Consider the following 16,134-nt stretch of genomic DNA (forward strand, 5'->3'; position numbering starts at 1 on the left):
TTTTAATCCTCACCAGAGGATATTTTCCCAGTGATTTTAGAGAGAGTGGGAGAGAGAGTAAGACAGAGAGAAATATTGATGTGAGAGGGACACATCGATTGATTGCCTGCTGCACACTCCTTGACCAGGGCTGGGGAGGAACCTGCAACCGAGGTACGTGACCTTGACCGGAATCGAACCCGGGACCCTTCGGTCTGCAGGCCGACGCTCTATCCACTGAGCCACACCGGCCAGGGCAATAAAAAAACATATTTTTTAAAAAAAGAAAACCCACTCCCCCAGGTCTCCCCGGGCCTCCGCCCACGCCGAGCCCCTCTGAGGCGAGCCGCCCCGCCAAGGACACAGAGAGCACACGTCACCTGGCACCTGCCGTGCACGCAGAGGTCGGTCTCGTAGGGCCCGCAGGGCGTGCCGTCCAGGACCCTGTCGGCCACCAGCAGCGGGGACTCCTTCCCCAGGGGCGAGCAGTACAGCTCACACGGCTTATCTGGGGAGGGAAGGGGTGAACGTTGGCGTGAGGAGGGCCATGCGGGGCGCGGGGAATTGCTTTGCAAAGGGACCGCGAGAGGAACATGGATGCCTGCGTGCTCTCTCCACCAGAGTCTCCCTAGGGGGCCTCCCGGGGGCCTGGGAGCGAGGGTGGAACTGACGGGGCCACAGAGGACTGGACACTGAGCTGGAGGGTTCCTGCTACAGCAGATACGCTTGCACCAGCGCCCGGGCTTTCGTGAACGAGTGACGGTCACTGAACGACCACTATGCTCAGCTGCTTTCCGTGGCTGGTGTCCCGTGGCACCCTGATCCACGCCCCAGTGGGAAGGCTTGTCTTAGGAGGCTAGAGGGGAGTGTCCTAAGGTTATAAGGAAGAGTCCTTTGGCTAAAGCAGTTTGAAAACAGTGAATTTTAATTTTTTTTTTTAATTTTTATTACTTCCAGAGATAGGAAGGGAGAGGGAGAGAGAGAGAGAAACATCAATGATGAGAGAGAATCATGGACCGGCTGCCTCCTGCAAGCCCCCTACTGGGGATCGAGCCTGCAACTCGGGCATGTGTGCTGACTGGGAATCGAACCGTGACCTCCTGGTTGATAGGTTGCAGCTCAACCACTGAGCCACACCGGCCGGCGGGCAAATTCTCTCTGTTTTGTTAAGCAGCTCCAGCTGGCTTCACTGAGCTGGAGTGACAGAGCCCTCACCATCACACCCGCCCGGTCCCCTGCAGGGGCTCCGACCCGGAGGGGGTCAGCCGTGCCGGGGAGACGGAGCTGGAATGTGCCTCTCGGCCTGTGCCAAGCCCTCCGACGCCTCGGCGGGCGCGTGGCCTGCTGGCCCGGCCGGGGACGCCTGAACTCTGCAAGGTCTGCGCTGCGATGAGATTCCACGGGGAAGGCAGAGACGGGGTGGGCTGGGCCCCGGGCCACGTCCACGGTTCTGTGTGAAGGCTTTTCCACGGAGAAGCCGTTTCTAAGGAGAGTCTTTGTCTCCTGCGGGAGGCGGGAAGGGCTGTGGTCCCAAGTCCTCCCTTGGAAAATCTACCTCTGCAAGAATTTCCTTGTTTTCTTTTTCCTTCGTTCAAGAAGAGAAAATAGAAAAAAAATACAGCTTCTCCCTCCCTGAACTGTGCGTCACCGGCCAAAGAATTCCGCCGCGATAGCAGAGCTATGAATAGGGCGGTCAGGACGGGCTCCGCAGAGCCGGGGCCGGGCCGGGCCCTGTGGAAAGCGGCTTTGGAGAGGAACGCTGACACGCTGCCCTCCCTCCCTGCTCTGGGTCGGCCATTGAGGAGTTGGTCTTTCTCCTCTGAAACGCTCCTCTACCAAGGGCTGGCTCCTGCTTCTGTCTGAGAAGGAAATGAAACCGAGTCTGCGGGAAGGCCTGAGAGTCCCCCCCACAGGGGAGGCGGCCCCCGCAAAGCCCTGAGCCCCAGGTCTCTCTGTCCAAGGCGAAATGCTGACTGTACCCTGCCTGGCTTCCTTATCCAAGACGGTGGCCTTTTTAGCGCCCGGCCAGCATGGCTCAGTGGTTGAGTGTTGACCTAGGGACCAGGAGGTCACGGTTCGAATCCCTGTCAGGGCACAGGCCCGGGTTGCGGGCTCCATCCCCAGTGTGGGGCGTGCAGGAGGCAGCCGATCCATGATCCTCTCTCATCATTGATGTTTCTCTCTCTCTCTCTCCCTTCCTCTCTGAAATCAATACAAATATATTAAAATCAATAAATACGGCGGCCCCTTTCAGGTCATAGGCGAAGGCACTCATCACTTCTTACTTTGGGAGAAAAAACACCAAAAAGCGAGTAGGTGGAACCGTCCGAAGGCAATGAGCTTCCCCGAGGAGCCCCTGCGAGGCCCCCGGAGGGGGTGTGGGCAGAGGTGGCTCCCAGCCCCTGCGACAACTCGAAGGCCGCTGAGGAGGTCAGCCCTCCAGCAGCGGTTAGAAGTGAAGCGGGAGTGTGATCGGGACTTGGAGAAATGGGTGGAAAAACAGACATTTCAGTGGGATTTCTGCGTTTGCAGAAACGAGGCCGGAGAACTGCAAACCAAAGCAAGAGGCAAAGGAGAGGAAAACACAAACCCGTGCGCATAGCGGAGTGGAACGGAGGGCGGGGCGAGCCCCTCGGACGTGACCTCCTCTTGCTCCCGGGGAGCGGGAGAGGCCCGGCCCGGCCTCGGAGTCCTGGCCGATCTGTGGGCCTGGCTGAAGGTTTGCGAGCCCGGCCTCCCTCCGGACTAGGGATCCAGTGCACCCGGGGCTGCTGGGAGCCTCCTGTGTGCCAGGCACGGCCAGGCCGAGGGCGGTGAGAGTCTGTGCATGCAGCTGCCCACACCCTCCCGGGAAGGCGGGCTCCCCTCCCCCTTGACTGCAGGGGAAGCCAAGGTACAAAGGCTCCACGGGGTTGGCCCTGGCTGGTCTGGCTCAGTGGGTTGAGCGTTGGCCTGCGGGCTGAAGGGTCCAGGGTTCGATTCCACGCCCGGGTTTCAGGCTCAATCCCCAGTAGGGGGCGTGCAGGAGGCAGCCGATCCATGATTCTCTCTCATCATTGATGTTTCTCTCTCTCTCTCCCACTCCCTTCCTCTCTGAAATCAATAAAAATAAAAAATTTACAAAAAGGCTAAAAACCAACCCAAAATGACCCAGGAAATTGCAAGGCAGCGCCAACACTGGAAAGGGAGGCAGCAGACGCCCACTGTCCCGGCCCCGCACAGCCTCCCTCTCCACACGGTTGGCCCTGGGCCCTGGAAGCAGGCAGCAGGCTGCTGGTACTCCTCCCTCCACCCCCACCCCCCACTCCCGCTTGCTGCAAATGGGGGTGCGGGAGGCTCTGGGCTGCTGCCTGCCTCGCAGCTGCTCTCGGGAAATGGCACAGAGCTATGTCGTCCAAGGCCAACCCCAGGCTCAAGCCGTGGGTCCCTCCCAGGCTGACTGGGCCACCCTTCGGGGAGGACTACGGGTGGGGGCGCCCTCTGGGTTTCCCCGGGAGGCGTGAGGTTCCTGGGGAAGCGATGGAGGGAAAGGACGCGCCATGTTCCTCACCGTCCACCACCACCGCCGTCAGCAGGCCCTTCTTCTTGCTGCTCAGCCGGTCATGCGTCTGGCACTGCTGGTCCCGGAAGCTGGGCAGGCCCTTGGGGCAGGGGGGGTTCTCGCAGACCGCGTGCTCCACGCTGGCGCCCAGGCAGTGCGAGCCTCCGGGCCCAGGGCTGGAGGGGAGAGACCGGCCCCCCGAGTTAGCCAGACCCAGCCGGTGCTCCGTGTCCGCCTCCTTCCCAGGAGTGGGAGGGGCCGGGTCAGGCCTCCCAGCACCCCCTCTGCTCACATACCTCCCATCTCAGCAGCCCCAGCCCCACATGGACGGCGAGTGTGAGTGAGCCCTCAGGGAAACGCATCCTGAGGCTGCAAGGTCATCTGGACACGCAATGTGGTGAGTATGGGTTAGCAAGATCCACCCACTGTGCCTTCATCTGCACTTAAAACTTAGCCATCAGGCCCAGCCGGCGTGGCTCAGTGGTTGAGCATCGACCTGCGAACCAGGAGGTCATGGTTCGATTCCCGGTCAGGGCACATGCCTGGGTTGTGGGCTCGATCCCCAGTAGGGAGTGTGCAGGAGGCAGCCAATCCATGATTCTCTCATCATGAATGTTTCTCTCTCTCTCTCCCTCTCCTTTCCTCTCTGACATCTATAAAAATAAATTTAAAAAATAAAAACCATCCATGTGGACACCAGGTCGCTGGCGAGTGGAAAGGGCACATTTGGGGTCTCCCTGTGGGAGCAAAAGCCGTGACAGGTGCATGACGTCACTCCCGCCCTCCAGGGGCCTTAGCAAGCAGGCTGCTTCCCCTCCTGATGCTCCTGGGGGACCCCACCCCGGTGACCTGCCGCCTTCCTGGCTCCACGTCCCTTCCTCCTTGGGCTCAGACAGAGCTGGCTCTTCACCTGAGAGCGTCCGAGCCGTTGCACCCCTCCCTCCCCCAAACACCCGCCCTGCGATGCAGGGGGCACCGGCATTTGAATCAGAGGTGACCTTCCTACCCCGCAGGCTTTTGGCGGAAACTCCCACCAAGAAGGACACAAATCAGGGCAGGGAAACATGAGCCCAGGAGGCTGCAGCCAAGACACGGCTGACCCCCAAGGCCTGGAGGTCAGCTGGCAAGAAGCGCAAATTCCAATAGCTGGAAAGACCAAGACCAGAGAGAGAGAAAAGGGGGCGAAGGGAGGGACTCTCTTGCCAGTGTGCTTGGACAGCGAATAAACCAGCTGTAGGAGACGGGAAAGGGGCCAGGACTGAAGGGAAGGGGGCGGGGGGGTGGGAAGGCTCCGAAGCCAGGCCGGGATGCGCAGAGCAGGGAGGTTTGCACATCCTGGGAAATCGCAAGGCCGCCAGCCTGGTGCGCTGAGGGCTGAGCGGGAGGGAATGCTGTTGGGTCAGCGCTTGGCGCTGGGCCCCATCAGCTGTGTTTTGTAACAATCACCACATCAGGTCCTTCTGCAAAAGCGGCTGACGGCGGCCTGGGCCTCATACAGCTCCCCAGAGGGAGGCGCCCGGCGGCGGCTGGAACAGCCCCCAGGCCGGCCCCTTCGCTTCCCATTCACCTGCGGAATATCCCTGACGGGAGGAAAAGGGCCTGCCACTGCTCTTTAGGACAGGAATCTGGTGTTTTTTAAAAATATACATATTTGTGTTGATTTCAGAGAGGAAGGGGGGGGGAGAGAAACATCAGTGATGAGAGAATCATGGACCGGCTGCCTCCTGCACACCCCACACTGGGGATCAAGCCCAAAACCCGGGCAAGTGCCCTGACTGGGAGTTGAACCCAGACCTCCTGGCTCATAGGTCAACCTCAACCACGGAGCCACGCGGGCCGGGCAGGAAGATCGGACAGAGCTCCAAGGTGTAAATATTACCAGAGCAAAACCAGATTGCTGGGCTCCCTCGGAATAAACCAGGCTGGGTCAGAGCTTAGAGCTGGTCCCAAGAGGCCACGGTGCACCCTATCTGTGGGCGACAGTCTCGCGGGCACAGGGCGGGCACCAGTGAAGATGGCCCTCATGTGCAGGGGGACTGGCCCCGCTCCCTGGCTGCCCATAGTGGTTGGGGGGCCTCAGTGAAGCAGACGGTCCAAGGCCCGCCTGACCCACCTCTTTGGCACAATCCTTTGCAATAAGCTCAGTGTTTCAGGGAAACAACATGAGGTGTGTGCCCGGGGGGCACTGGAAATGCACAGGGTCACTGACTCTGAGCGAGCGGGCAGCCAGGCAGTGGGGGTGGGGGGGGGGCGCAGCACAGATGATGGAGGGCTGTACTGAGTGGTGCCCAAACAGGGGTGGCTCTATCATCTATCTATCATCTACCATCTATCTATCATCTATCCATCTGTCTACCTATCTATCACCTATCTATCTGTTATCTATTATCTATCATCTATCTAGCTTCTATTTATCTATCCATCTATCATGTATCTATTATCTATCATCTACCTATCATCCTATCTAATAACAGGCAAACATGGTAATTGACCGTACCTTCGCTACGCCTCCCACTGGCTAATCAACGAGATATGCAAATTAACCGCCAACAAAGATGGCGGTTAATTTGCATACGTAGGCGTGAAGCGGCGGATTGAAGACTGAAGGCGGCTCCGGCCAGAGCAGTGAAGGCTTGAAGGCAGCTCCGGCTGGAGCAAAGGCCTGAGTCCCGGGTGCCGGAGGAAAACCGGGGCCGGCAGCCAGGGGAAGGGAAGGCCTATTGCATGAATCTTTTGGTGCAACAAGCCTCTAGTCTATCTATATTCTACCATCTATCTATATTCTATCTATCATCTATCTAATTATAATCTATTTTATATATCTCCTGTCACCTATCTATCTGTTATCTATCTATCTATCTATCTATCTATCTATCTATCTATCATCTAGCTATCTATTACCCATCATCTATCTACCTATCATCTACTTATCTATCTGTCTGTCTGTCTATCTGTCTATCTTTCTATCTCCTATTGGTTCTCTTCCTCTGGGAAACCTTATACACCATCAATGCTCTTAATGAAATAGCCATTCCTAAAGCACTGAACACCTCCTGCGAGCCCGGCACTCTGTCGGGTTCCAGGGGAAAGGTTTCAGTGAGACACAATATGCAGCACCGATTCCCTTAGCACTACCAGAAGGGACAAGGTGTCCCTGGCATGGGCTGAACTGCGAGCATACACTTCACTGTAACCGGGGCCTCCACGCTGGCCAGGGGAACGACCCGAGAGAGTCAGCGCCTCTGCCCCGGCCCCCGGAGCGTGTGATTTATGGGGCTGGGACCCCGCCAGGGCCGCGGGGTTTTGCACACAAGGGGGATTTGCTAATTCTTCATCAACATGACTTAATTGTGGATAAAAAAGCCTTTCGGGTGAGTCATCATTCATAACGCGCTCCTTTACGACATTAATGGGATGCAGCTGAGGGCCCAGGAGACGAAAACGGGCCCTTTTAAGAAACAGTGAAAAGGGGGAGTTTCGAGAGAAGATCAAAACCCACGCGGCGAGGGCAGCGTGACTGGGCGCACACCTAGCCCCACGCATTCCGAACCGACGTGCAAACATGGACCAAAGAAAGACGGCCCCTGAGGGAGACAACCTGAAAACCACGGTTCCCAGCCAAACAGCTCCAGGAGGGCGGCTTCTGATACGCAGGTGAGCTCGGCAGCCACCCCAGCGCCTCCCCTGACGCCGTGGCCGGCAGGCAGCTTCCACAGCAGCCAGCAGCCGCCTGAGCTTGGCCGCCGCCTCCCGCCTACCGGCTTCCCTGGAATGACCTCCACTGAGCAGCGAGAGAGGCCCACCGGCCCCAAGCGTCTGTCCTCCCGCTGTCCCTGGGAGCCTTTTTAAAAAATCTTTTATTTCTATTGATTTTGTGGTTGTAATACCCCAAGGACATTTTCTGCACTGATTTTTAGAGGGAGTGGAAGAGGGAGAGGCAGAGAGAGACATCGATGTGAGAGAGACACACGGCTTGGCTGCCTCCTGCAATGCACCTCGCTGGGACAGGGGATGGAGCCTGAAATCAAGGTACGTGCCCTTGACCGGAATCGAACCTGCGACCTTTCAGTCTGCAGGCCAACACTTTATCCAAGGAGCCACGCCGGCTGGGGGTTATTGATCTGAGAGAGAGAGGAAGCAGAAGGAGAGAGAGAAACATCCATGATGAGAGAGAATCATGGATCGGCTGCCTCCTGCACGCCCCCTACTGGGGATGGAGCTTGCAACCCGGGCCTGTGCCCTGACCAGGAATGGAAGCATGACCTCCTGGTTCCTGGGTGGACGCTCAGCCACCGGGCCACGCCGGCCGGGCTCTGGAAGCCTTTGGATGGGGGTCCGGGCGAGGAACAGCGGCTCTGTTCCCCAGAAAGAGCTGGGCCGAGGAGGCCCCCTGACACGTGTCCCGCCCCGGACCTCGTGTATTTCAGTCCTTGCGCCTCCTTGTGAGACAAACCCTGTCCAGGGCAGTGAGACCCGCAGGTCGGGGAGCTGATGGAGGTGCGGGGCGGCGGGGCAGGGCACTCACGGGGGGTTGTCGCATTTCCTCTGCCGGAAGCGGGCTCCGGTCCCGCACGTGCGGCTGCACATGCCCCAGGCGCCCCAGGGGCTCCAGTCTCCGTCCACGTGCTCCGGGATGGGCGTCTTGCTCACGCACTCGCCCGCGCGGCACCACTGCAACACAGCAGGCCTCCCACGTGATGGGGTGCCCCCCCTTCTCCCCCCGCCCCCCATGGGTCCGATTGCGCTACCTAACTTAGGTCCCAGCAGCCTACGCTGGGGGCAGGGGGGCGTGCTTGCTACCTCTGCGGCCTTCCTCACTCAGCTCGGCCTGACACCCATGTCCCTCGGGGCTGGGGTTTCGCCCTAAACGTCCACGTGGATGTGCTCCGTGCGGGTTTGCTAAGTGCCCAGCACAGGGGTGGATCCACGCGGCGCATGGAGACCTGGGCTTCTGCGAACGGGGCTGCATGAGGGAGACCCTGACCCCGAGGGCAGCGTGGCCCCACTCTGGGGTTTAGAACGTCAGGGTTGGGTTTGCTGCTTGGAGAGGACAAGCTGGCCCCACGTGGGTGACGCTGGCTTCCCTCTGAGGACAAGAGCAAGCCCGCCCCTAAAACAGACCTTCCCAGCGTGAGTGGCACGAAGCCTGGAGGGGGAGAGCTGATGTGCTGGGTGCCAATCACAGCATCTCCTTCGGTCTCGCCGTGCGACTAAGGAGGAAGGCTGGCCCTGGACACCTCTCTTTTCTATTTTTTAAAAAATACAGTTTATTAATTTCAGAGAGGAAGGGAGAGAGAGAGAGAGAAACATCCATGATGAGAGAGAATCATGGATCGGCTGCCTCCTGCACGCCCCCTACTGGGGGTGGAGCCCACAACCCGGGCATGTGCCCTGATGGGGAATCAAACCGTGACCTCCTGGTTCCTAGGTCGGTGCTCAACCCTGAGCCACACCAGCCAGGCGACACCTCTCTTCTCTAACGCTCATCCATCCCCCCTGCTAAGGAAGACCAGGCAGCAGGCTCGCTCTCTTAACCCTGACCTAGCACGGAACAGCTGCTCTCATTAAATCTCTTTCACCATAGCCTTTCCTGTGAGGCAAGCGATCCTGCTTTCCCACTTATGGTCTATTGATGCAACAGTTTGCAAGTAAATCCACTTGTATGACACACAGCGTTAATTTAACAAAAATAATATGCAGCCCGGCCGACATGGCTCAGTTCAACTCCCGGTCAGGGCACATGCCCGGGTTGCGGGCTCCATCCCCAGTAGGGGCCGTGCAGGAGGCAGCCGACCCACGATGCTCTCTCATCATTGATGTTTTTCCCTCTCTCTCCCTCTCCCTTTCTCTCTGAAATCAATAAAAAAAATATTAAAAAAATAAGAATAAGCAAGAGATTCTTGTGTCTTATAAGAAAAAAAAAGGGAGTAATGGAATTGGCCCTCTGCCCAGAGTGGGCTCCGTGGGCATTTCTGGGGAGGCCAGGAGATTCCCCGGGGGTGCCTGAGAACAGTGCCCAATGCCCAGGGGACGGGGGCTGCCCACGGGGATTGGCGGGGGCGGGTACCTTGTCGGCCCCACACTCGGTGCCGTCCAGGGGCGGGTCCAGCTTCGTCTTGCAGGAGGCGTCTCCTTCCACCAGGCACCACAGCCCCGCGCACATCAGATGCTGTGACAAAGAGAAGCAACATGACTGCGGAGGACACGGTGTGCGGGTCACAGCGGGGTCGCCGGAGGGCCCGGCGAGGGGTTTGGATCTCCCTTCCTCTCTGAAAGCAATAAAAATGTATTTTAAAAATAAAACAACAACAAAAAAAGAACCAAAGGGGAAAAATCCTCACCTGAGGAGGTGAGGATTGACGAGAAAAGAGACACGTGGAAGGGACAAAGATCAAGGAGAAAAAGACAGGGGGTGAGCATCGTCTCATGTACCAATAAAAATATATTTTTTAAAGACTGTCTTCTTTTAAAAAAAAATCTGTATCTACATCTATATATACTGACTTCAGAGAGGAAGGGAGAGGGACAGAGACATGGAAACATCACTGAGGACAGAGAGTCATGGGTCGGCTGCCTCCTGCACGCCCCACACTGGGGACCGAGTCTGCAACCTGGGCCTGTGCCCTTGACCGGAATCGAACCGTGACCTCCTGGTTCACTGGTAGGTGCTCAACCACTGAGCCACACCGGCCGGGCAGTGCACCTCTCTGACTCCTCTCTCCTCCCACTACCCGCCCCCCGCCCCCCCACCCAGAGCTTCCAGGGATCACCTCCCAGATAAACTACTTGCACCCAAATCCCCGTCTCGCGGTCGGAAAATTGAGGCCAGATGTACTTGGGGCTCTTTTAAGAGACAGTGTTTCCTTGAGGCCAAATCCAATCCATGACAAAAAATGCCTGAGCTGGAGTGGGGGCACGTCCCCTCCAGGGCAAGGCCAGGGCAGTCACCGCGGGGCTCGCCAAGGGTGTGCCGGGCTCAGTTCCCAGGCATCTCAAACATCTGCACGTTGGGCAGCGTGAGCGTCGGGGTCCCTGCGCACAGCTCGGGGCGGTCCAACATCTGCACGGAAAATAGGCGCTGTCCACGCTGCTAATGTCAGAGCACACCCAGGAGGGGAAGGGGCAGCCCTGGCCGGTTTGGCTCAGTGGATAGAGCATCGGCCCGAGGACTGAAGGGTCCCAGGTTCGATTCCCGGGCAAGGGCACGGAGCTGGATTGCAGGCTCGATCCCCGGCCGTGGTCGGGGCACATACAGGAGGCAACCAATCAATGTGTCTCTCTCACACTGATGTTTCTCTATCTCTTCCCCTCCCTTCCACTCTCTCTAAGAATCAATGGAAAAATGCCCGGCTGGCGTGCCTCAGCGGTTGAGGTTGACCTATGAACCAGGAGGTCACGGTTTGACTCCCTGTCAGGGCACAGGCCTGGGTTGCAGGCTCCATCCCCAGTGTGGGCCGTGCAGGAGGCAGCCGATGCATGATTCTCTCTCATCATGGATGTTTCTATCTCTCTCTCTCCCTCTCCCTTCCTCTCTGAACCCAATAAAAATATATTTTAAAAAATAAATAAAACAACGAAACAAGAACCAATAGAAAAATATCCTCAGGTGAGGATTGACGAGAAAAGAGATGTGGACGGGACAAAGATGAAGGAGAAAAAGGCAGGAAAGCAGCGCCCGAGGGTGTGGACAGAGCGAAGTACAGCCCCAGGCCTCTTAGTTTCCAAGGATGCGGAGCTGCTCTGGGCCGAGAGAAGTTGATGACTCAGGCGGAATACTGCGCACTTGGGATCAGGGAAGCCCCACGGCCCCACGTGAGCGGGGAAAAGGTGAGGGCCTTGAGCACAGCACCAGCTGGTCCCGTAAAGCACGACCGGCGGCACCTCATTACGCGGCTGGTTCCGCGCACTCTGACCCGAGAGCTCTGGGGGACAGCGGTGGCGGTGGGGACATGTGTCCCGGGGACAAGGCTGAGCCAGGAGGAATGTATGGGGCAGGGGGCTGGGGTTAGGAGACATAACGGGCCTTCAGGAGAGGGAGGAAGAAGGCGGCCTGACCGTTTATTATGCATTTTATAGACAGCGCTTTCCCATAAAACTTTCCTAATCATCAAAAAAAAAAAAAGGGAGAATGAGGTCAGGCAAAGATGTCTTCAATAGAACACAAAACGTCTGAACTATAAAGGGAAACACACTAATAAATTATATTATATTAAAATGAAGAACTTCTGCCCGGCTGGCCTGGCTTAGTGATTGAGTGTCAACCTATGAACCAGGAGGTCAGGGTTCGATTCCCGGTCAGGGCACATGCCGGGGGTGCAAGCTCCATATCCAGTAGGGGGTGTGCAGGAGGCAGCCAGTCCATGAGTCTCTCATCATTGATGTTTCTATCTTTCTCTCTTCCTTCCTCTCTAAAATCAGTGAAAAAATATATATAAACACACACACACACACACACACACACACACACACACACACAAAAGCCTAGTATGCAAAATGTCCCCTCGCGAGTTCAACCGACCAGTTCGATCGCTCGCTATGACGTGTGCTGACCACCAGAGGGCAGCGCGGAACAAAGGGAGGCCCTGGCCAGCAACCACTAGGGACCCTACCTGTGCACAAATTTGGTGCACTGGGCCTCTAGTGTTTATATATAAAATGCACATTAAAACAGTTTCTGCAGATAAAGGTGCAGTCAGTCAAGCGAATCAGGGGTGGGGTGCCCAGGGTCCCCCAACTCCCCGCCCTAGGAGCAGTCCTTAAGTAGCAGCGGGATGCCACTGACCGGGCACAAAGCGTCAGGGAAATGAAACTGCTCCCTGGTCCTAGCATCTGTTCCCTCACCGGCTGCCTTTAATGTTTGCCGTGTGAACGTCATGTCAAGTGCACTGTGCTGCAAAGGCCCTCGAGATGCTGCGTAACAAACACGCCCGGTGCAAGCTGCCTTCCCTGGGACGCTGTGGCACTGTGGGGAGGTGTGGGTCCCTCGGAAGAAGGACACCACTGCTCGTGCGTTCGAGGCTTCACCGTGTTTCTCTTAACCCGCCGTGCCCCTCTGAGGTCCCCTCCGGGTGGTCTCAATCCCCTTCCTCACTCGGCACTGCTGAGCGCCTGGAGAGACGCTCTGACGCAACACAGTGCCGAAGGGAAGGGTTATGTAAAAAACCCTCAGAAATGTGCTGCTGATAACACCAGCCAAGAGGGAGATAAAATGAAATGCTAAGCGCTGGATGTGAAAGTGACTAATCCACATTTTCCACACAGACTCCTGCAGTTTGAAGCCCTTTCCCGCACCGGCATGCCAGGCCTGCTTCTGGAAGGTTCCGTGAGTCCCGGGTTTGGTCCCTCCTTGCATGTTCCTACAGGTTGTGGCAGAGACCACCATCACCTGGCTGGGGCCACCTGGTGCGGTGGGGGGAGGGGGGGAAGAGACACATGCTTGGGGGCGGGCAGGGCCAGGGGAACGAGGCAAGGGGAGAGGCAGGGCGGAGAGCACTCCGGGGAGGATGTCTGCTGTGCACGCTCGAACGCTGCTGGAAAATGGGGCCTTCTGCTGCCAAGCCCAATAGCTCTGAGAGGAGCTGCAGCTGCCGGGCAGGAAGCTGAGCCCAGGCAGGCGAGGCGGCACTCACCCTGGAGTCCGACCCAGCTTCCTACCGCACGGGCCCGTCCGTCTGAGGGGCAGGGCGGGGCTCCCGTCCGGCCAGCCGCCCACTCTGGCCAGGTGTGTCCGTGGGTGTTAAAGGGGCCGGCTTCATTTAGATCGGTAGTTCCTAAATCGAGCTGAGTGTGACAACTCCGAGGAAGACATAGCAAATGAAATACCTGGACCGGCCAGTGTGGCTCAATGGTTGAGCATCGACCTATGAACCAGGAGGTCAGGGTTCGATTCCTGGTCAGGTCACATGCCCGGGTTGTGGGCTTGATCCTCAGTAGGGGGCGTGCAGAAGGCAGCCGATCCATGATTCTCTCTCCTCATTGATGTTTCTCTCTCTGTCTCCCTCTCCCTTCCTCTCTGAAATCAATAAAAACATATTTGTAAAAAATTACTTAAAAACAATCGGGGCCCGGAGGGGCCAATGTCACGCTGTCCCTTCCAGCTGTCACCACCCTCAGTCTCATTTTGACGGAGACTCTGCAGGGACTGCTGACAAGGACAGGAGTGACTTGTCAGCATAAAGAAAAAAGGCCAGACGGGGCTCATCGGTCAAGTTCCTCTCCCCTTTCTAATAAATATTTACTACCCGCTGTTTACAACGTGCAGGTTTGGACTTTCTTGAAATGCTTTCCTGAATTAAAAACATCACATTACCATTGGCTAAAAGAGGAGACGGCTCTATGTGCCAAGGATTTGCAACAAGTGCCAATTAGGCGATGCCAATTTTTTTTTTTGCACTTATTTCCATGGGCAGCTCTGAGACTCACAGCACCAGCCTTCTGCACACAAGAGAGACACAATGCTGGTGGTGGGGGGTCTCCGGGGTCCTAGGAGGGAGGACGGGCGGGGCTCTAGCTTTCCTTGGTCCTCTGCCCCGCAGGTGTTTCAGGAAGATGGACCTGGCGCACACTGGAAGCCAGGCTGCTCCCACGCCACCTGAAGTAGCGTTTTCCCAGAGTTCTTCACCCCATCCCTTTGAGCCAGGAAATGCTTTTTTAGGCTCCACATGGTGAATGCCAGAGGAAGAATGTACATGAGTGCAGTGGAAGGAGGTTCTGGATTCAAAACTTCACCTAAAGAATAACCCAGCCGGTGTGGCTCAGTGGTTGAGCATCGACCTATGAACCAGGAGGTCAGGGCACATGTCCGAGTTGTGAGGTCGACCCCCAGTGGGGGGCATGCAGGAGGCAGCCAAGCAATGATCCTCTCTCCTCATTGATGTTTCTACCTCCCTCTCCCTCTCCCTTTCTCTCTGAAATCAACAGAAATATATTTTAAAAAAAAAAGAAGGAGGGTAATAACTCACGCAAGCCGGCACATGCCACGGGGGACAGATGCTGGCCCGCCACTCCCGGGCACCCAGCACCTGGTCTCCCACGAGGAGGCCCCGGGTGGGAACTCTGAACCCCTTCTCAGAGTAATATCTGTCCATGCGTAATGACGAAGGACAGAAGTTTACCAAGGAAACAATTCAATGTAAATGTAATTCCAGATACAAAACAACTACAAACGCATACTCCAGCAATATGCGTTTCTTAGTGAACAGGTTACATAACAAAATCTGATTCTGAGTGTACGAGCATGTGTTTACGTGCACCCATGTGTGCACTCGGCTCTCGAGGCATGCACTGTGCAAATGCCCATGACGGTAGATGTATATGCAGGCCGGCTTGTGTATGTGCGTATACATGTGTGTAAATGCATACACACGTGTGTGTAAATGCATATACACGTGTGTGCGTGCACAGGTGCGTGGAGTGTGAATACCTGTGTCCTCCAGCAGAAGCCACATGCTCCTTCCTGGGCCGCCCCACCCCCCACCCCCCACCCGGGCCGCTTACCTCCATGTTTCTGCAGAAGGTGGCGTTGGTGCCAAACAGGATCTGGCACTGCTCGTTGGCGCTGTAGTGCATGCCAGGCAGCTTGTGGGGGAGGCGCACGGCGTGCTGGCTCCGGGGGTCCGTGACCAGCAAGCAGGTGCTGACTTTTGACCTGAAACGGACAAGAGGTCAGTCGACGCGCAAAAGCACTGCCCGGGACTTTGTTCTGATTTTGAGTCCCTGAGAAGGCTGCGTCTCCGCATTACTTATGGGCCGTGGCTGTGGTTGAGCGTCGACCTATGAACCAGGAGGTCACAGTCAGGGCACAGGCCCGGGTTGCGGGCTCCATCCCCAGTGGGGGACGTGCAGGAGGCAGCCGATCAATGATTCTCTCTCATCATGGATGTTTCTCTCTCCCTCTCCCTCCCTCACTCTAATCAGTGACGATATATTGAGCGAGCCCTTGTCCCTGGTGAAGGCGCGTCCCTATCACAGGGGAGTCTGAGCATGGAGACACCTCTGTTCTGCTGCCGCCACGGCCACCGACACGGCGGTGTCCGCTCATGGTCAAAACACGCAGAGAAATGAAGCGGCTCCAAAGCACGGTCACGGTGCTGACATTTCAATCAATCAACAAGGATTTATGAATATGAGCTGATTGCCCAACATCATAGCAGATGCATGCGCCACGCCGGGTACGCACGTCACACCTGGTGCACACGTCACACCCGGGGCACAGCCCACACCAGGTGAACATGGCACCCCAGGTACACACAGCATCCATCACACCAGGTGCACACATTGGAGAAAGCTTGGCAGATACGGGAGGTTCTGCACTGACCATGCTCTAGGGCAGCTGAGAATTCTGGGAGATCCATTCCCCTGCCCACACGTGCGGAGACCCCACGTTGCGTCTTCTGGGAGTACTTCCTATTGCAGGGAAGGCACAGAGGGACTCCAGGACTCACTTGAGGAAGTTTTCAAGGTCATCTCGGCTGCAGGAGGACCAGGAGAGGTCGCTGGGGTTCCGGCCTTTCACCCACTCCCCAGACATGATGTGGGACCTGCCGGCGCAGGACGCGTGGTCGTCGTCGTGGTTCATGCCCAAGCTGCCGAGGGAGGAAGAGGAGACAGGACAC

At 57.0% G+C, this 16,134-nt stretch overlaps 1 protein-coding gene across 1 annotated transcript in view; it reads right to left on the bottom strand.

The window, feature by feature from the left end:
* ADAMTS17 (ADAM metallopeptidase with thrombospondin type 1 motif 17) overlaps positions 1-16,134 on the bottom strand; it is an 89,273-nt gene that overhangs the window by 30,219 nt on the left and 42,920 nt on the right. Inside the window, exons 9-14 of the mRNA XM_036355797.1 lie at positions 15,964-16,104; positions 15,017-15,167; positions 9,588-9,689; positions 8,046-8,191; positions 3,530-3,696; positions 360-487 (exon numbers count right to left, since the gene is read on the bottom strand). Coding sequence (XP_036211690.1) covers positions 360-487; positions 3,530-3,696; positions 8,046-8,191; positions 9,588-9,689; positions 15,017-15,167; positions 15,964-16,104 — 835 coding nt within the window. The remainder of the gene's footprint in view (positions 1-359; positions 488-3,529; positions 3,697-8,045; positions 8,192-9,587; positions 9,690-15,016; positions 15,168-15,963; positions 16,105-16,134) is intronic.

The sequence above is a fragment of the Myotis myotis genome, unplaced genomic scaffold, assembly GCF_014108235.1.
Source record: "Myotis myotis isolate mMyoMyo1 unplaced genomic scaffold, mMyoMyo1.p scaffold_m19_p_23, whole genome shotgun sequence".
Lineage (NCBI taxonomy): Eukaryota > Metazoa > Chordata > Mammalia > Chiroptera > Vespertilionidae > Myotis > Myotis myotis.